Genomic DNA, 19,861 nt, shown 5'->3' with positions numbered 1-19,861 from the left:
CTTACGTGGCAGAGCCTACACTTCTATGCAGGTCGTTGATACTCGGTGCCCAGGGCCCCACATCTCCCTTAGCAGCCAAAGACCCGTTGTACATGGTTTGGCTCCGAGCAACGGCTTCTAGGTTACAGAGCAGGAAACGCAGACGCCCCTCGAATCCTGAACTGATGCCACTGGCCAGGTTAAAGCTCCACCAACGTGGTGCGCATGCACTGCTGTAGAACTACGACCCGATGCGGGTATTGAATCATCGCCAAATGCTGGAGATGTGCAAAGTATGATCTTCCGATCCCTGTTCTCGCATGGCTGCTTCAGCAGCTTTGCCAGACTATCGAAGCTTGTTTCTACATTTTCGCTTCACATTGCTACATCGGCATGCCACCAGGTAGGAATTGCAGATCTTCCTCCTCTTATGCATGCACGGATTTGATCGGCATGGCTCGACGTTACGAGCTGCTGGATCCTCCCATAACATATAACAGATCGGTGCTCTCGAGCTTCGCGGTCTGCCCAAGGTCCCACCATCACACTCGCTTCCATTCATCATCCTCTCGCTCGTTATTCCGCACATATATTGTTTTGTCTTTTTGCGCGTCTGTTCTATTCACCCTCTAGTTGTCATTGAGTGACGCGAAACATGGCCTACATCACGCTTCTCTCTGTTATAGTGGTAGCGGCGGTGATCATCATCGTTGAGCGCCTCGAAAGAAACAAGAGACTACCGGGGTATCTCAGGCCGTTACCTGGACCGAAGGGTACATCACGTCTTGCTCCAGTACTCTCACTATTGACACCGTGCTGACAATCAGCAGGCTTGCCAGTAATAGGTAGTGTTCATGAGCTACCGGAGCGCAACAGCTGGATGAAGTTCCATGAATGGGGCGAGAAGTATGGATCGATCTACCAAGTCAATCTCGCTGGCGTCAACCATGTTTGGATCACCAGGGACAGCGTCGCACATGATCTATTGTCCAAGCGGAGCGCCATCTACTCAGACCGGCCATTCATTCCTGCTCTGGAGCAGGATAATCGAACCAGTGGTCAATATCTTCCTTTAATGAGTCGGAATGGTGAGCTTACTGTCCTCGTTAAAATATGAAAAAGAATTGATACTGATGTCCCCACAGACAAGTGGACTAGACAGCGCAAATTCGCCAAGCAGATAATGGACACTTCTGAGAAGGCATCATTTTACGGCTATCCCGAGCTTGAGTCTATCCGTCTGTTATTCGAACTCATGACTAAGCCACTGGAGTACAATGTTGCCATGGAGTCTTTCATCGCGCGTGTCACAAGCAGGCTGGCATGGGGTACAGCCACACCATCTGATGAGCTCAAGCAACGAGCAAGAGAGCTACTGGTTGGTGTCTCCCCATCTGGAGCTCTGGGCAACAAGCTTCCCTTCATTATGTCGCTGCCGGAACAGCTGGCAAGCGCAAAAGCATGGGAGGCCAGAAGAAGCAGGACCGAGAAGAAGTTCTTCGAGACAATGCAGGACGAAGTGCGAGATAGCATGCACGCCAACAACTTTCCTAAACCTGCCGCAGCACCTTTGTTCAGCGCGCCTAGATCACGACCTTCCTGGATGCGAATGTTCCTCGAGCGCAAACCATCATGGGGATTCGCATCGGAGCTTGAAGGGGCCTTTGCAGTAGGCATGCACGGTATAGCTGGTGCTCTTACCATTGCCGCGCCCATGCAGAGCTTCTGTCTTGCGCTCTGCCACTATCCACAATATCAGCCAATCCTGCACGAGGAGGTTGATCGAGTCCTGGGTGATCGCATGCCGACTTTCGAGGATATGGCACACATGCCCGTGTTACGAGCATTCATTCGCGAGACGCTGCGCTGGCGCCCACCTGTGCCTACTGGTATCCCACATGAAGTCATCCAGGATGACATGTACAACGGCTACCACATTCCCGCTGGCTCGGTGATCCATCCGTTGGAGTGGTCTATCTCACGGGATCCGAAGGTCTTCCTAGAACCTGATGAGTGGAATCCGATGAGATGGTTGGAAGCGCAGTATCCCACCTACCAGGAGCCATTGAACAAGTACCCCACCATCACCCAATACAGTCAATTCGGCTACGGCAGACGGATCTGTCAGGGTATGGGCGTTACGGAAGCCGATCTATTCGTCGGTCTTGGTAGTGTTGCCTGGCTCTTTTCGATGGGCAAGGATGAGCCGGAGCCCGAGGTAGTATTGGAGCCAGAAACCGAGCCGGAGATTATGCAGCAGCCAGCGCTATACCAAGCGCAGGCTGAAGAGCGACTGCCCGGTCTGAGTCCACCAGTCTCGCCTACGACGAAGACTCGTTCTCATCACCGTGTCCTGTCGAGTGAACAGCTCTTCTTCGAGCAAAACGCCGAGCGCATCAAGCGACGATCATGGCGAAGCAGCGAGGTGAGCTTCGCATGTTCTCAAGGAGAAGAGGAGTCTTCTACAATATCCAGCGACGGAGGCAGTGATGTCGGCGATGCGGATCCGATCAAAACGGCGCTCAGTCGACTCACTTTGAATCGCAACGACTCCGCTATCAGCATTCCGGGCGAGTTCCCGGTCCTCCGAATCGAAGTTGCACCGCCAGCGCCTCCCGCCACACCACTGGAACACAAATCACGGCAACCATCGCCTGCTCGGTCGCCACCACAAGCATCTGCCTCAGCATCCACATCGGCTGTTGACAAAAGCATGGATAAGGAAGACCCTACAATGAACTTCTCCACCCTCCTCATAGCGAAACCACTACCTTTCAAGTTCAACCTCCAGATCCGCAACAAAGAACGTGCTCGTATGGTAGCGCGCAAATGGGCAGAATTGAAAGTCGAAGGCGAATTTGAAGATGCGAGGATATACTGGGGTGACGGAAAGTCTACGGCTGGTAATAAGGAGTTTGGTTGGGGTGAAGTGTGCACCTGAAGATCAGCTCGAAGAAGATCTGATAATGTCTGTCAACTAGTAATGTCATCTACAGTCGTTTGCAAGCATTACTTCCACTCGAGCTAGTGAGCATTGTATCATAATAGTTCAAGCAGAATAAGCATCGATACCACTCTGAATAGCATCATGAATCTCTTTCACTACCTCCACTCCCTCGGCCGTCAACGCAGCATTACCCTGATGCGACTTCGCCTCTACAGCAGCGCTGAAGGTATCGTGATCGTTAATCAACAACTTCAATCCAGCCAACACAATCGGGCCCATCCCTGAATTCTCGAATGCAGCTTTCTTCCCAATAACAGTTTGGATATCAGATGGGATCGAAACACCCACTGTATCCCTCACATGATCGAAGAGGCGTTGGGTATCGCTCTCGTCTAGATGGGGTGATAAGTTGGCATCGACGTAGTCTTTGCGATTTACGATGTGAATGTCGGCTACGGTGGCCAGGACGGGCGTTCCTTGGATTAGGGAAGTCACTGGATTTCCGCCTGTGTAGGCGGCTGTGAAGGCCTGGTTGGCGAGGACGCCGTTGTGGATATTTATTACGTCTTGGATTAGGGTGTCTGCTGCTGCTGAGGAGACTGAGCGGATGGCGATGGGAGAGGCGTAGGCTAGAGAGGCTAGCAGGAGAGTCTTGAGGGCGAGCATTTCGGAGGCTTGTAGGTCGTGACTTGGTGATTTTGCGATTGGTGGGCAGTGAAAGCTGGGATGAGGTACTTTGTGTTGCGAGATGGACGACCTCAGCCTGATACATATGCTACTCACCAAAGCAACTCGTTATGACGAGCCTCGGTCTATAGGATTTGTGCGAAGTCTTGATTTGGTTCAGTTTGACGCCGATCATGGTGGAGTGGCGAAGTCTATCAGGCTTCAGTTGATTGTGCTACGGTATGCTTGGAGATTTGGTATGGGTGCCGAGGCACGAATCACTTGCTCCGTTATCATGTCTTGTATTCGCTTCGAAGAGTTTTGTCATAGCGTGTAGATGTGTGAAGTGTGAATGGTGAAGGTGAAGGTGGCGGACGATGTTTCCCCGAGATTGGGCCGAGTGATTGACTTCCTGGTGTTGCTTCTGACACGCAGGGAATTAGTCCTATAGCTCGTACATTCCATCAACTACCATACCAATGGCATCGTCAAGAGCTCTCCGTCCAGTATTGGGCGTCTGCGCGGCATGCGCAAGACAGCAACACTTGGTAGCCCGGAGACATTTTGTGACTGCACCGATACTGCGATTCGACGAAGTCCGAGAATCGCGTCTTCCACGCGTAGCCACACCATCTTTCTGGTCATCTCTCATCCCCAAGGCGTTCCGACGATCGGAGCAATCAGCCCTACAAGGCGAGGAAGGTCAAGAAGTACCAGCAGTAGCTCCTCCTAAAGCCCGTCGAAAATGGAACCCCTACACCACCTTCATCATCCTCGCAGTTCTTATTGGCAGCAACGCAATTCAGATGATCTCCCTACGCAATGAAATGACGGCCTTTAGTCGACACACAGACGTCAAGCTCGCACTACTACGGGAAGTGGTGCAGAAGGTGCGGAGAGGGGAGATGGACGATGTTGAGGTTAAGCGGGCGCTGGGCACTGGTGATCCGGCTGCGGAGAAGGAGTGGGAGGATGTGGTCAAGGAGATTGAAGACACGGATGTGTTGTGGGAGGCTCATCAGAGGAAAGAGGCTAAGAAAGCTGCTAAGATGGAGGAGCGGAGATTAAAGGAGGAGCAGGAGAGGAAGTCTGCTTCTCCTATCGCGGAAGTACCTGAGGACGGTGATGCTGGTTCTAGTAGAGCAGCGAGGCCGAAATTCTTGATGTGAACGTCTGCTCCACTGTTCTGCTCGCATTGAGTGCATAAGCTTCTGTGACAGATCGGACCACGAATGGAGCATCACGTTCTTACATGGGGGCCTTCGTGCCTTCCTTATCGTGCAGTACCCGATTGAGCAACTGCTGGTCTAAGAGGAAGTATTCACCCTCGGCTCGATCTTGCCATATCGACCTTGGAGTGACCTCTGGAGTACATAGTACAGGCCTGCCAGGAATACATAGCGGCACGATAATGGCTGCCACCAATATACCGAGTGGCTATCTGCTATTATCACGACCTTCAGCTATGCTTTGACATACCATGCTGTTGAGAAAAGGGTGATATGGTGCAAAGAACTGAAATGGCACTCGTAGTGGTGTTGGCTGAATATGGAATTCGGGAGTGTATATCTGCAGCACGCCACGTACGAAGATGCTCTCTGCCGCGTCGGCACAGCTCACCGCTTCTGGAGGGACACCCGTATCCTGCACAGTCTCTGCATCATACCCCTCGACTTGACCAACAGCAAGTAGCGACGTCAATACTACCTCACCACCGTGGTGTACGTGCTCTAGGATGACTCCTTATAAAGATTCACACATACTATGTACTGAAGGCATGAGACGGCAGCTGCGACCCGCCAGTGTCACAGTCTTCTCCCTCTCGTAGGGTGCTCCACTCGCTATCACAACTTCCGTCATGGTCTCAACGGAGGATTCTCCTTAGGAAATTCGGAACATGACACCCACATAGGATAAGAGTACGTTGACAAAAAACAATACTCAAGGATTGTTCGAGCAGATTTGCAACTGCTACGCACGCCTAGCTGGTACATAGTAGCTACAGCGCTGAGATCAGAGTCAATTAGACCATCCGATTACCACCTGCAGTCCTCGTAGGTGCTGTCGATGTCACCCCATCTACGATGTGTCAGCAACTATCCCGGATCTTGTAAGATGGGACTTGAGAGCCTTACTTGATGTTGGAGAAGACCACGCTGGTCGAGGGATCGTTCTTGACGATGACGGCTGGGCCGCTCTCTTCGGCGGTGCAACTATGGAAATATTAGCCGGTATTATCACATCAGAGTATGTGATATCACTTACGGGCCAGCGCTACCAGTGTCGAGCCAGGTCATGTTACCGCCTTGGTCTGTTGCAGTTTGAATCAGTCTTATGTTTCTTACGAGGCGGAAATGTGCAGGCACGTACCGTTCCAGATGGACATGATGAAAACCATGCCGGACTGAAGAGACTTGCCCATCTGCTTAAGGCCGCCCTCGGTCTGAAAGACTGGAGCTGTGGCATTACAGTAGTCGTTCTGGTGATGTATACGTCAGTGATGCCGTTGAGAAATGGATGCGGTGAAGAGACTTACAGTGATGGCGTTCGTGCTCTTGGTGTCAGTGTAGTTGACAGCCTGGTTCTGAATAACCTTGCCATTCTGCACATAAAGCCTGGTGATCTTGTTCAGATTGCCGTTCGCGGTACCGGAGTCTGTGTGGAATTGTGTTACAACAGTGAATGGCTGCGTCGTATCGACGATATCATGGTAGCCGTAGTAGTTCTTGTTGCCGCGGTAAGGGTTGATGCCGCAACCAGACTTATCGCAGACACCGTTGGCGCCGCACAGAGCGCCTGAGCACTCGTAGAGTCCGGTGACGTTGCAGGCGTGGGGTGTGAGCTGAGTAGAGCGGGCATTGGCTTCCCAGAGATCCATCTCCTGGCAGCAGGCGCCATAGCCCTTGACGTTGGCGACACCGTTGATCCAGGCTGTGTCGAAGCACTGAGCGTCGCAATACCCGGTCCCGTATTGAGCGCCAGCTGGGTTGAGTGGGCCCCGGCCACCGTCGGCGTCCATGGCTGACATGTATAGGGCGCCGTTCATGCCGCAAGGCAAGTTCGAGACGTCGACCGTAAAGGTCACTTCCTGGTTTAGGAGCTTCATAAGCTGGTAGTTCTTGCCGCTTGGGTCGAGAAGGTAGACACGGGGCGAGACGCTCTCCTCGGTCCCGTTCACGTTCAGGTACTGGTGGAGCGTGAGCGAGCTGCCGTGAGCGTTGATGCCGTGAGCGGCATAGTTGATCCCCTCGATGGCGCAATTCTTCGCACAGGACTGTTCAGTGGAGCAGACGGATGGGTCTGGGAAGCCGGTGGAGTTCTCGCAGGAGGCCCCGTTGCTTTGGAGAATGGGGTGGGAGAGTGCATCGATCACAACCGATGTCTGGACTGTTCTGCATCCACCTCGCTTGGTGCAGTATTGTGATGGCAGTTGAGGGTGGACTTCAGGTACCTTGCCGATTTGCTGGGCTGCGATCAATGGCAGAAGGGCCAGGCCGGAGAGAGCGAGTGAGCGTGCCATTGTGCGATGCTGTTGTGACAGTATTGGTGGGAGATGCAGGCAAACCTTGATGGCGGACCCGAGGAACTTATATGCTCTGCCCAGTCAATGCAACACATATGCGGCAGATCCCAAATGACAGGTCTGGAGACCACATCGCTGGTGCGTCTAGCATAATCGCCTCGACTTAGACGGCATGTCACCCCATTAGAGTCCGGAGTTCTATACCAATGCAGTCTTGCATGTTCTCGTGGTATGGACCTGCATTGCGGCTCGTGTTGACTCCTCCCTGCATGAACCATTCTGGAAACAGGCAAGTGTGGTACAAGATCTGGTTGTCGTCCCCGCGCGGCTAAAGGTGATGTGCGCTGTGGAGATGTTCATTGCCCCACAAGGCAGGGAGGAACCTTGAAAGACTGTGGCGTTTGGGGAATCTGGACAATGGCTGGTGGCGTCGTTAATATAATTTCGAGATACTTTGACCGAGGCAATATAGATACGTCAACGAAACCGTACGTTTGACGGGTGTGCGCGCCGATGTTCCTTTTTAGATTTTCTCCAGGTCACCGCCATGTGGTGGAGACTCACCATAAGCAAAGAACCTGCCTGCTTTATCGGCTATCACGGCTTCTTGGCGAGGAGTAGGTTGCTGAGATGTAGCTCGAGAATGTGTGGTTGCATTCGATCTCGAACGCTTCCCTGTCCGGCAGCATGAGATTTGCGTCAAGCGTCTAGGCACGCTAAAGGAAGGCGGTACTGCATCGCATCTGAACTACATGCCTACTACACGACCGCACTCTCACACTTTCACATGGTACTGCCGAAGAAGCTCTTCAACCCTCTTCACCGGCAACCCATCAATCTTGGTACCGTCCATGCCCACCGTTCCAGGCCGACCACCCACTAAGCTGTTCAAGATCGCTTCTTCTGTGGCTTCTGCACAAGCAATGAAGAATGGGTCTATACTCTCGTTCTTGATTGTCTCAGATGCGTAGGTCTGAATTGGTTTGAAGGCTCCTCGCAAGCTTGAGCCATCTAAAAGCTGCTCGGGGCCATATTCGGCAGTCGACAATGCGAGGAAGATGTCGCCTGAGAAGTTTGATCCAATAGCGTGGCCTCCGACTTGTGCCAGACCCGACGTAGCATGTCGAGCCACGCGTCTCAATTGCGTTGAAGATAGAGGCGCATCCGTGATCACGATGACCACAATCGAGCCATCACTGGCTCGACCAGTCTGATCAGCAGCACGCTTACGTGGGTCAAATTCCAGTGCACCTGGTTCGACACCCTCCTTCGCCGCCTTCTCCTTCTGTAGGATTCGACCAACCGGCACACCACCAATCGAAAGCGAGGGCAGGTGTCCGTAATTGGTCTGGACAAGTACACCCATCGTATACTGTCTATCACCGTCCGTGCCGCCACCAACGAGCCTACTTGCTGTACCAGTACCACCCGCGTGATGGTGGCATGTCATGCCCGCGCCGCCGCCATACTGACCTTCGTGGACAGACCCGCCGGACTCGAGATTTTTGAGACTGTCGAAAGCAGATTGAATGTCGTCCTTGGCAAGTCTGCTGTGACGGATATCAGAATTCACAATCCAGTCGGCAGTCTCGCCGACAATGGGTGTGCCATAGTGTCTCGATCGGTCAAGCAGGTCAAATTTGGCCCGATCTTCCTGCTCCAGGATCCAGTCCCAGCTTGCGTCGATGACGGCTCCCAAACTCAAGCTGTTGGTCAACGCAATGGGTGTGTTCCTTGAGAGCTTGATCAGGACTCGTGCTCGCAGGAAATAGATGAGCCCGGCAACTTACACGTAACCCCAGTCTTCGACCTGGCCAGAGCTGCGTGTAGATAACTGTCAGCAGACGCTGCAGTTTTCACCCTGGTGAGGAGACATGCCCAGTCACTTCACCATTCCCATTGAAGACAAACCGACCAGCTCGACAGGGCTTGTACCATTGTTTAGGCGCTCGAGGACAAATCACTGTCACGCCTTTTGTTGCGGTCGACCCAGCGGGTAGACTGTTTGATGTAGGCAGAGTCACTTGTCCAATATGCACCCCTGTCACGTCCAGGATGCTGTTCGTTGGCCCGACAGGCAGCAAGCCAGGCGAGTAGCCAAGGTCACGGATGGTCAGTCGTCCAGAAGCTGCAGACATTGTAGCTTTCGTTTCGAACAGGACTTGTGGGGTGCGATCTCACAAGCAATGACGGGCTCTAGAATCCTATTTGTTTATGTTTCACGCCTTGTCGGCAAAGGCGTTGATGGTGACTCTTCGCCAACAAGCTCCAACTCGACGTCGATCATGCTATCTAGTATGGAATGCGTAGCTAATACCAACAAGGCTATGGAGCTCCTCCTGCAGGTCCTAAGAATAATCATGGCATCTTTACCTCATCGTACACTAGCGTACCGACTAGCCATGGCTCACCTCGAAAAACGGGCACGACAGATAGCCCAAGTTGCAATCATGTAATCTGACTCACAACCATAGTTCTGTAGCATCGCCTACGACATGGATAACATGTATCCATTGCTCGAATTGAAGGAAATGGGTTGTGGATCTAATCATCTAACCTCTGGTCACTGAGCGGCCCTCATCTGGATCTTCAGTTTCGTCTCTGGTATCTTCGCGGGCCCAATGTAGAGCCGCATCGGCTTGGTGCCGAGTGTCAGCTTCATGTCATAACGCACAATCATGTTCGCAAAGATTTGCTTCATCTCGCTAGCTGCGAAGAAGCGTCCAGGGCTGTGAATCGTTAGTGGGCGCAAGTCACCTCGTAAGTTCGCAGCACGTACCATGCATGTCTACCATGGCCAAAAGCTAGGTAGTCGTTACTCGTACTGACGGCTTGCATCTGCTTCTTGCCTTCTTCGGCCATCCGGCTATATCTGAAACCATCGAATTGTGCCTCCTCTGGCGACACCAGCTTATGAAGGACCGGGATAGATCCGCTGACCATGTACCCTTTCGGGATGACAGTGCCATTCTTGAACGTGAAATCATGTCTGGCTAGACGTCCTGAAGCCAACGTGCCTATGGCTCCGACACGGCCACATTCTCGAAAGAAGCTGTCTAGCTTGGACAGACTGTCGATGCGCTCCTTGGTGAACTGGCTGTCTGGTATGTGCTGGTGTACTTCTTCGCGGAGAGCGGGTAGATATTTCTCAGGTTCTGTGCATAGAGTATAGATGGCGTTCGTCAAAGTCATTGTGGTGGTATGAATGGCTGCGACATTCAATGCTAGTAGCCTTTCGTTTAACTGTGGCATTGTCTGCAAATTACAGTCAGGTTTCGCCCAATGGTCACAAGGTCTCCAGCGTGCAATGTACTCACTCGCTCTTCAGGTGGCGCCGAGTCGATAAGCCATTGCAACATATCCTGTGTCTTCGCCTCACCAGCGTCAGTAGCCTTCAGACGTTCCTGTATGTAGCCACCAATCATCTTCTCGCATTTCTTCTTGCTTCGATAGGCAGGCGTAAGGTACGCCACGTAGTCCTTTGCCACAACTGGGGTCGGGCGCAAGAACTCTGCTGACACCATAAGATCCAAAGTATATTGGATAGCTGCATCTATGTATGCCTGGTTGTGGGCGACAACGGGCCCAGCCAGAGCAAGATTGCCGACCTTGGCGATGATATCAATAGTCACATCATGGATAGCAACTTCCTTAAAATCGGCAGGATGTCCAATGCTTGCGTCTAGCAGACCAGTGATCTCTTCTTGCAATGCAGGAACCATGTTGGCGATGTTCTGCGTCATCTTGCCACGTACGATCGGGATGTGATACGGGCGGAAGTATACCCCAGGACCCATGGTCCATTGGAATTGAATGCCTTCGTTGATAGCATCTTGAACGTTGAGTTGCGAATCTGGCGCGGCTAGGTATTCGCCCAGCTTCTCCGTACTACTGACTATGATCAACTCACTAGTCAATGTTGCCACCTATGAATAGTGAGTAGCCAGAAGGTCGATCTTCGTGGTCATTCTCCATTACCTTGAAGCACCCATCTGGGTACTTCTCATAACCCTCCTTGAGCGTGGCTTCCGGGTCCCGCAAGTACGCGTACGCTCCCTGCCATGATCGAAAACCTGGTATCTGGCCATACCGTACGCTCGGGATGTGAGCGGTTTTGCGACTTCTCACGACGGCGCGAACCAGCAGAAACGTCAACAGTAGAATAATCGCCGGAGCCAACGAGGCTGGACTCGCAAGAGCAGGCATTGTGAGGGTGCTGTGATCATGAAAGTGCGAGTGAGACCGCTCAGCAGGAGTGTCGGATCAAGAAGATCCTGCTGAGCCTGTCACTCGCTGACTACCTACTGCAGGACGACGGATGATGCGTCTTCCGAGCTGATAACTTCGCTATTACTACTGAAGATGGAATTGCTGCATACGCTAGTCCCAAAGTAGTTGGCCAAGAGCAAGACCTCTCCTCAGTAGAAATATCGATGAATCCCTTCACGACAACGCAACTTCATCCTTCGAACCTTTACGGTAACATGACCCAAAATCTGGGTCATCAACTTTTGCTCGCGACCGGTCATGTCGTGTATGTGTCCACAATACATTTCAAGATGGGTGTGCTGCACGCAATCTATCGCCATCAGCTCTGTGTGCTTCACGTCAACGCCACTGCGGCCGATTTCTCTGGTCTAGCAAGTAGTGTAGGACATTTTGATCGCATATGCTGGGCAAGCAGGCATGCCATACTCTTGCACTATTAAAATTCCCGGGCGCACACATGCTGCCGATGCCTTTGCCATCCACCAGCACCAGCCACGGCCCTGGCCAGCGTCCAATGCACATCCAGCCCTGTCCTTGCTATGTCTTTCGAACCGGCTCTAGCTCATCAGTAGATTTTTCCAAGCATGATGGCGCTGCCCATCAACAACAACTACAGATATCACTTTCCGTCGTTCTTTCCGTTGCTTCACGTGTGGTGGTGCTGTGCCTAGCAGATCCCACCTCATGTTCTATCGGCAATGCACTTTCGTCCTGGAACCGCATCGCAACTCATCGTCCGCCAGGATCCACAAGACCATTATCCTTCTGTCCGTAAGGACATCAAATGCTCTCTTGGCTAATGTGGGGAAAGGACTGCATCAAAGTGTGGGGCCCCTCAATATATTGAAGTCTTCTCGGCTGAATGTGAAGAGCCTCATCTGGCATCGTTCGGGCTCGAAGCGGTACAGCGTTTCCTTGGCCAAGGACGTCCCGCCTACGACAACGTCACCACGTGTGAAGCTCACCGTGAAGCTCACAGCTGTCTGCATCCGACCATACCTCATCTGGCGTAGATCCAGGAACGACCTCAGCTACGCGACTCGTATCTGCTTACTCCACGCGAGAACTTCATCTACAGGCTGTATATGTAGCGCAGCCACAATGCTTCGAGGCAGGCTGGATCGGAGGGGTTGATCGGATCATGACCAACGTCTTCGAAGGAGTATGACGGTATAAGACGCGGGAGATTGCCCCCCAGTTCCATGATCCAGTCGTCCTCGATTAATCCCAAGACACGGTCATCAGCTACGAACTCACCATGGCAAGCCGTATCGCAGCCCTCAGCACCGCTTTTGCGGCGGTTGCCAATGCGCAAGGTGGATGGGGCGGGTCAGGTGGATGGGGAGGCCCCGGTGGCAACGGCGGCAACGGTGGTCAGTCCTCTGTCACCATCAACGTTAACCCCAGTACGAAGTACCAGAGCTTCGACGGCATTGGTGTCTCCGAGGCCTTCCAGCGTGGTCTGGTCATCCACGAGCTCAACCCAGCGGCTCAGGCTGAGGTACTGGACTATTTGTTCAGCAACAAGACGGGCGCGGGCATGACCATTCTTCGCAATGGTCTCGGCTCTGCGCCAACCGACCCTTTCGACTTGATGAAGTCCATTGCACCTGTTGCACCGGCCTCCAACAGTAGCCAGGTTCGTACCTGCCTGTTAGAAAGACTGAAACCGCAGCTGATGATTTGGCGATAGCTTGCCTTCATTCCCCTACCCCGTGAGGATGAGTACCAGGTCTGGCTCTCTCACCAGGCCATTGCACGAGGCGTGACCACCGTCTACGCTGATGCGTGGAGCGCTGATGGCTACATGAAGACGAATGGTGAGCCGTCTGCCTCAATCCTACCAAACCTGAGACTGGTCTAACATTGAACAGGTACTGAGGATTACGGTGGGTATCTCTGCGGTGTGACGAACGCAACCTGCGCATCTGGCGACTGGAGACAGTCATATGCGAACAAGATCGTCAAGTACATTCAAGACTACGCCGCTGAGGGTATCACGATCAACTATGTCGGCTTCTTGAACGAGCCTGATCTCAAGTAAGTATTCGACCTAGTCTTAAGAAAGAAGACGTGACTGACCGCTTCAACAGCACCACGTACGCATCTATGCAGTCCAATGGCCAGCAGGCTGCCGACTTCATCGAGATTCTCTACCCGACCCTCAAGGCTGCCGGCCTCAACACCCAGATCGCTTGCTGCGATGGCTCCGGCTGGGAGCAGAACCGTGAACGTCTGACTGGCATTCAAGAGGCGGGTTACGAGAACGATCTCGGACTTGTCACATCTCACGGCTACTCGTCCTACCCAGGCGCTCCCTTCGTAACTTCCAAGAAGGTATGGCAAACTGAGTGGTCGACATTCGATAACTTCAACAAGAACTGGTACACCACCGGCGGTAGCCAAAGCGACGGCATTGCTTGGGCCAATCGCATCCAGAAGCTCTTCACAATCAGCAACGTTACCGGTCATCTCTACTGGTGGGGCGCTGCCAACACCACTGACAACCAGTCTCTGCTTTTCGTCAACAATACGGCAGAGGTCACCGTTACTGGTCGTCTATGGGCGCACGTTCATTACGGCTCCAGGTTTATCCGTGCTGGTGCTCACCGTATCGATGCCGTCTCTGGCTCCGCTGCTCTCAACGTCAGTGCCTTCGCGAATACTGACGGCTCCACCGCCGTGCAAGTCATCAATAACAGTAACAACACCGAGACCATCACGCTTAGCGGTGTTCCCATGCAATGGGGCTGGGGACACAGCGGGGTGAAGACCTACCTGACCAATAATGCCAACAACTTGACCGAGGGAGTTGCTCGCAGCTTACCGGGTGGTAAGGCGATCGCCACAATTCCTGGACAGTCCCTACTCAGCCTAGTGGTGTCTTGAACCCCGAATAATGGTGGCCAATCCAGAGGAAGATGGTCAATGTGATCAAAATCATGAGCTATGTTATGTCTACACGAAAGCGATAATGTTGGATGAATGGCATGCATGACGGTGGTCAGGAGCTATTACTTATTACTGCCAATACAAACACATATCAGTAATCTCTCTCTCGTCTGATTTGTGCACACTTCTCCGGAGCAGTCGGCATTCCCAGCTCCAGTAGCTTCGCGAAGTAACCCCTCTGGCGGTAGCTCCAGCCGAATGAATGCTGTACATCCGGACCTGCTTGGCCTGGAGTCATGGTCGCGCCTTCAGTTGCTGCAGTCATACTCGGATACTCTCTTCGAGTACCTATGCGCATGGGCGTGACACCGCCAATGTGGCCTCGAGCCCCTAGAACCCATGGTAGATAGTTGATGCTGCTGATCCTGCGACTTGCATGTCTCCACAGGATGCTGACTGAACGATCAGGTACCGGACCCGAATATAAGTCCTTGATTGGGGTCTAATCCTGAAGACCGCGATAAGTACGAGGATTTTACGGTGACCTGTTTTCGGGCTTGGGTATATATCTCCGGGCTTATGCACAGCCCCAGCTACGGCCAGCCAGCGTATTCAATTCATTGGTGGTTGGGTTTGTGATTTGTTCGCCAGCATAGCAGCCATGTGTTTGGAGAAATGCACTTGCGGTATCCCTGATATCTGTGAGCATGCATCATCAGCTAGATCGCGGGCTATTGTGCTAGGTCCCTGTATAGTCACCGAGCAGTTTGGGGTCGACGACCAGTCAGCAACACTGTCCCAAGACGAAGAGCCTCCGTGTGATACAGCCATGATCTGGTGAGTGCATGGTCAGCTTGGCTACCATATAGTCGTATTAATATGCCGAATGTGCTTCAGACATGATAGCCGACACGCACGCTTCGTGGGTTGCCGGCTCACTTTGTGGGGCCATCGTAGCCGTGATCGCTTCTATATAGCTGATGTCATGTCAGGGCCACGTAGAACACGTATGGATGCGCCTTACACCGACATCACTTTCAGCTGACTTTGCCTGGAAGCTGAGACGTTCATGTTTTGGCATTTGCCAGGAAGAGCCCGCTATCAATGTGGCCAGCTGACTTGGTTGTCATTTCGTATGTCCAGCTCTCTCGCTTCGTTCTCATGGCTCGAGCCGATGCTAAGCTAGCAATCCCGCATCATGAGTACCGGCATACTTTCGAAGTGCACCATTGCGATAGCAGCCACACTCCTGCTCGGGGAGCGACTGAGAGCTGTGCATATTAAGCCAATCCATCCGATCGGCTACTATACATCCATCAGGCTGGCATAGACTCGGAGGCTCAACAAGGATTCGACAAGTGGGCCCAGCCGACAAGCTCGCGCAATTGGCCTGTCGATGCACTCTACCAGTGTCTGAAGCTCGAAACTGCCTTTTCGGAAAGGCGATTCTCGATCATCATTGATGATTTAGCTGCGAGGATTGTAGCTCGCGGAATGGCATCTCAAAGCCCTAGAAAGTCCCTGCTGGCGTTCACGATTCCAACGGTGTGGAGCCGTTGTGTTCACGCTTCCACTCGCCAACCCTGAAACTTCCGTTGTGTTCACGCTTGTTCTGCCAACGCGAACTTTATCATCCATGGATTGCTCCGTCAGAGGATCGACGAATGCACCTAGGGACGATCACCATGGGCTCAGCCGCTCATGTCAAGAAAAGCAAGAGATAATGATCGACACCGCTGTGGGGTATTTAATCGCCCAAAATAAACCCAAAAGATGGTTCAGTAGTCTCAAGCCTCATAGCGGTGGCAGACGGGGATGTTCGCCTTTCATTTGTAGTATTGCGTTCGCTCGTGCAGGCTATGCTTTGGTGCGAGAACGCGAGAATTGCCGGGATTGACGACACCTCCCCTTCGGCAGTCGACAAAGTTGCGTAAGTAGTGGTTGACCAATGGTGTCCGGTGAACTGCTCCAAGGATCATAGTAAACGCAACCTTTTGGAGTATTGCGTGCACACAACCTGCGAAGCTCGGAACCCTGCGGAGGGTTGTCCCCAGCCTGAGGACGCTTCGACTGCTTCTCAGACGGCAGGCAGCATAGTGAAAGGCGGCTATCAAGCCAAAGCCTATGGCGGTCGCCGAGTACATGACACGAGCTGGAAACGTCAAAAGGGCTTTGTTGTCGTCTGATAGGAAGTAAGGAGATGGCTTGCAGGAGTCGGTGTGCCGCCTCGTAATGACCTTCCTAATTTAGCAGGAGCGCTGACTTCGTAATGGCGTCGTAATCTTCACAGTACATGCACTGTGGCCTGCTTACTCGCTCGAAAAACAAAAGGTTTAAGGATTCAAGCCACATCAAAGGCAAGAGGAGGGAGCAATTCTCCGTAGTCATCGAGGGTACAGCTTGAATCACGATCATGTTGATATTCCTTAACTGCTTCGCTCTTATGTACACTGTACCGCGATCGTGAGATCGTTCAAATCTATCTATCTAGACTTCACAAGTGTACATCGGATTGGATGGATGTTTGCAATCTGGACCGGCATCCTCATTTGGTTTCCAACAAGCACGGCGAAAATTGCAGCTTGTCGCGCTTCTGGGGTATCGTAAATGCTCACAATAAGTAGGACGGAAATTATCGACAGTGGGGCCACAAAAGCATTCTCAACGTGAGTCACGTGGATCTCCAAACCCCGTAGATCGCCGCTCAGTAGCGAAAGGGTTCCACGGTCCTGTCTGTGGCTGGCTTCGCGTGTCTGCAGATGCCGGCGCAGGCGGTCCATGTTGCATCGGAGGCAATACTGTCGATGTCGGTAGCGACTCTCTTGCGAGCGCAGGCGGTAAGGGACCAGATGGTCGTCGCATCTGTGTGGTCTGCTGAACCAGAGGGTCTGCGCCAAACAGCCCAGGAGCTGCATAGTTGGCGTGAGGACGTCCACCTGCTTGTGGCGCGGCGAACTGGGAAGGAGGTGGTGGCGGCTGCGGAAGCGACAAGGTGGAAGTCCGCCTTCGCACGTTGCGTCTCTGCTCGGGGCTACGAGCTCCTGACTCTGTTGCACTCATGTAGCCAGTGCCGCCGCCCCCACTAGGGCCAGCCATGACAGAAGATGAACGGCGCCTTCGAGGTGATAGTGGGCGTGGAAAATGACGATCACCGCCTGGAGCCTGAGACAGCATACCACTCAGATAGTCACGCTCGCGTCGATAGAAGTCTGCATCTTCGCCTAACTCCTTCACCTGCTGCTCCAATCTGCCTATTGTGACCGACGCTTCCTTTTCCTTCTCCTTCCGTCTCTGTCGAAACCGTGCACTAGCCCCAGCGTTCCGTCTTCGTTTCTCATCGGCAACTCTTGACGCAGCTTGAACATCGACAGGCAATTGTACTGTCCCAGATGTGGTCTCCAACGTCATCATCTGATACGTATTTTGCCCGCCGGAGGATGACGAGATCGGAATACCCATATGTCGCTGTCGATCAATATTCAGACCACCGGCAGATAGGCCCATCGCTTGGCTAGCTGGAGAGGTCTGCTCTGCCTGGCTGTATGAAGAATAGGAGCTGCTTGGGCTTGCACTGCCCGATGGAGCTCGGGTACTGCGACCAACAGTCATGCCTGCTCTCCTCGCCGCCTCTGCTGATGGTGTGGCACTAGTATAATCGTACGCGGGCCGGGGAACACCCACAGACAAAGGCAATGGAGGTGCTCCAGCTGTCCCGGGCTCTATAGCATACGCTCGAGTCCTGGGTGAGTTCGGAAAATTACCCTGCTGAAGAGTGACTGTACTAGCTGGGGGCTGCAATTGCCCGAGGCTTGCAGCACGATGTAGAGACGGAGATCTTGGTGTCAAGATCCGCCGTGGAGCTAGCTCTGGAGGTCCGCCGAAGGACATGATCGGTGAAGCACGACCCAATACGGGCGTAGCACGTGCAGACTGCCCGCCCATCGCTATAGGTGGTAGTGCTTGACCGGTAGGGAAAGGTGATTCCAACTCATGAGCCTTGCGTCTTCGTCCCGGGTTCAGCTCGTCGCCGTGTGGCGGGTTCAGAATAGCGTGCACTCCAGCTAGACGGGTCGTCGATGAGGCGGGCGAGGTGAGCGTACTTGAATCTCCCGGTCTTGAGGCATACGGCAGTAGGTCGACCGCAAACCCAGCAGGATTAGGCTGTCCAAGTGAGACACGGGATGGAGGTCTTGATGAAGCAGGAGGAGCTGGAAGACCATGTTGGACCGTTGATGCAGATGCTGCTGATGCTGCTGCACATTTTTCGTCCGACGAATCCAGAGATCGCTGTTCAGTCGACCTCTTCGACATGTAATCCTCCGCTAAATGCCCCGTCCGGTCCCGGGCGCCGTTGCATGGAAACTTTGGATCTTCCGTCGACGCTTTGCGGCCCCGGGACCTAACGACGGCGTCGTAAGCAGGCGACCAGGAGTTCGAGATACCAGACAGTCTACCGTAGACAAATGGGCCTGTGTAATGGGTGGTGCCCTGGTATCGCTGGACGTCTGGGGCAGCCACGATTGCCAATGTTGTGGGACGCGAGGACGTCCCAATAGGCAGCAGCAGTGGTCGTCGCCAGTCGATGCGTGTCGATGTTATGGAGCAATTATTGGGTGCTCACGTGCGACCACGAAATTGTCATATCTCAAGCCGTAATCCCGGCTTTACAATGAGGTAAGCCTGATAAAGTATCTGGTCAGGCGCGAGATGGTCGACGTGCTGAGCTGAGACACAAAGTATGATAGGCGATGTGCTTGAGCACCTATGAGGTCGCAAAGATGGGAGGAACAGTAGACACTGGACCGCCCGCACCGGACGGATGTAGCCACTGATATAACAGGGCGGTGAGATGGCAACACAATGGATCGACCCCCATTCAGCAAAGCATCTCAAGCCTCGTTAGTGCTGCACGCATCATTGTGCGCAGGGCTCTTTCAGACCGACTTAAGCACCGTCGACATGGGCCGAACGGTCCCTCTGCCACACCCCAAAGCGCAAGGCAAGGGTTGTGACTTCGCAGGCGGGCCGCGGATTACGGGATGAGCAAGGGCTAGGACGGTGTTCAAGCTTCTCTTGCGTTTTGACCTTCTTGTTCCAAGGTGATGCGACGCTAGCGCGATTTTTGTTTATTGTCCTGCGGGCTCCTGAAGGCTGGCGCACACGCACCCTCGTACCAGAGGCTAGGGCGCTGGCCACGCGAATCAACGCAGCCACCTGATACGTGCGGGACACAGAGCATCCCAGGCGCATCCGTCGGGCTGCCTTTTCCGAGTTCACCTCAAATTCATAACACTGGCTCAGGTACCGCAAATTCGTGGCAGCGTAATTTTAGAGTGCAACTGCCGTCAACACGGCTTGCTGACGGTGGGGAATCTGAGTTCGTTAGAGCAACTGTACCATCATCCGAGATCATGGGTCCGAACGATCGCTCGAGCCATAAGTGGCGCGTGCCAGCAGGTGTGACGGAGCCAGACCATTGTGCAAATACGACCTCGAATCTCACTCATCACAGCGGCGCTTTCGCATGTTCTGCTTAGGGTTTGTTCTCCCCAACAACAGTGTAGACAACCGGCGTCTGGTGAGGG

The 19,861-nt window shown here is 53.2% G+C and overlaps 7 protein-coding genes across 7 annotated transcripts; 3 read left to right on the top strand and 4 right to left on the bottom strand.

The window, feature by feature from the left end:
• Positions 1-634: 634 nt before the first annotated feature.
• On the top strand, positions 635-2,920 carry LTS14_003633 (uncharacterized protein; the record flags this gene model as incomplete). The annotated part of the gene is made up of 3 exons (XM_064836336.1): positions 635-752; positions 810-1,067; positions 1,125-2,920. The coding sequence occupies 3 exons, from the start codon at positions 635-637 to the stop codon at positions 2,918-2,920; spliced, it is 2,172 nt and encodes a 723-aa protein (XP_064695727.1).
• Positions 2,921-3,674: 754 nt separating this feature from the next.
• Positions 3,675-4,761, top strand: LTS14_003632 (uncharacterized protein; the record flags this gene model as incomplete). Its single annotated transcript, XM_064836335.1, has 2 exons — positions 3,675-3,832; positions 4,044-4,761. The coding sequence occupies 2 exons, from the start codon at positions 3,675-3,677 to the stop codon at positions 4,759-4,761; spliced, it is 876 nt and encodes a 291-aa protein (XP_064695726.1).
• Positions 4,762-5,628: 867 nt separating this feature from the next.
• On the bottom strand, positions 5,629-7,112 carry LTS14_003631 (uncharacterized protein; the record flags this gene model as incomplete). The annotated part of the gene is made up of 5 exons (XM_064836334.1): positions 5,629-5,671; positions 5,728-5,805; positions 5,858-5,903; positions 5,963-6,071; positions 6,129-7,112. 5 exons carry the CDS (start codon positions 7,110-7,112, stop codon positions 5,629-5,631), a joined length of 1,260 nt encoding a protein of 419 aa, XP_064695725.1.
• A 778-nt stretch (positions 7,113-7,890) lies between these two features.
• On the bottom strand, positions 7,891-9,253 carry LTS14_003630 (uncharacterized protein; the record flags this gene model as incomplete). Its single annotated transcript, XM_064836333.1, has 3 exons — positions 7,891-8,848; positions 8,906-8,935; positions 8,976-9,253. The coding sequence occupies 3 exons, from the start codon at positions 9,251-9,253 to the stop codon at positions 7,891-7,893; spliced, it is 1,266 nt and encodes a 421-aa protein (XP_064695724.1).
• Positions 9,254-9,678: 425 nt separating this feature from the next.
• On the bottom strand, positions 9,679-11,321 carry LTS14_003629 (uncharacterized protein; the record flags this gene model as incomplete). Its single annotated transcript, XM_064836332.1, has 4 exons — positions 9,679-9,844; positions 9,895-10,370; positions 10,433-11,041; positions 11,094-11,321. The coding sequence occupies 4 exons, from the start codon at positions 11,319-11,321 to the stop codon at positions 9,679-9,681; spliced, it is 1,479 nt and encodes a 492-aa protein (XP_064695723.1).
• A 1,321-nt stretch (positions 11,322-12,642) lies between these two features.
• On the top strand, positions 12,643-14,273 carry LTS14_003628 (uncharacterized protein; the record flags this gene model as incomplete). Its single annotated transcript, XM_064836331.1, has 4 exons — positions 12,643-13,023; positions 13,078-13,204; positions 13,259-13,424; positions 13,478-14,273. The coding sequence occupies 4 exons, from the start codon at positions 12,643-12,645 to the stop codon at positions 14,271-14,273; spliced, it is 1,470 nt and encodes a 489-aa protein (XP_064695722.1).
• A 2,664-nt stretch (positions 14,274-16,937) lies between these two features.
• LTS14_003627 (uncharacterized protein) lies at positions 16,938-18,587 on the bottom strand (the record flags this gene model as incomplete). The annotated part of the gene is made up of 2 exons (XM_064836330.1): positions 16,938-17,995; positions 18,038-18,587. The coding sequence occupies 2 exons, from the start codon at positions 18,585-18,587 to the stop codon at positions 16,938-16,940; spliced, it is 1,608 nt and encodes a 535-aa protein (XP_064695721.1).
• Positions 18,588-19,861: the final 1,274 nt, after the last annotated feature.

Source organism: Recurvomyces mirabilis, assembly GCF_035927965.1.
Source record: "Recurvomyces mirabilis strain CCFEE 5264 chromosome Unknown scaffold_8, whole genome shotgun sequence".
Classification (NCBI taxonomy): domain Eukaryota; kingdom Fungi; phylum Ascomycota; class Dothideomycetes; order Mycosphaerellales; family Teratosphaeriaceae; genus Recurvomyces; species Recurvomyces mirabilis.
The sequence above is the reverse complement of the archived record's forward strand: the minus strand, read 5'-3'. Positions and strand labels throughout refer to the sequence as shown.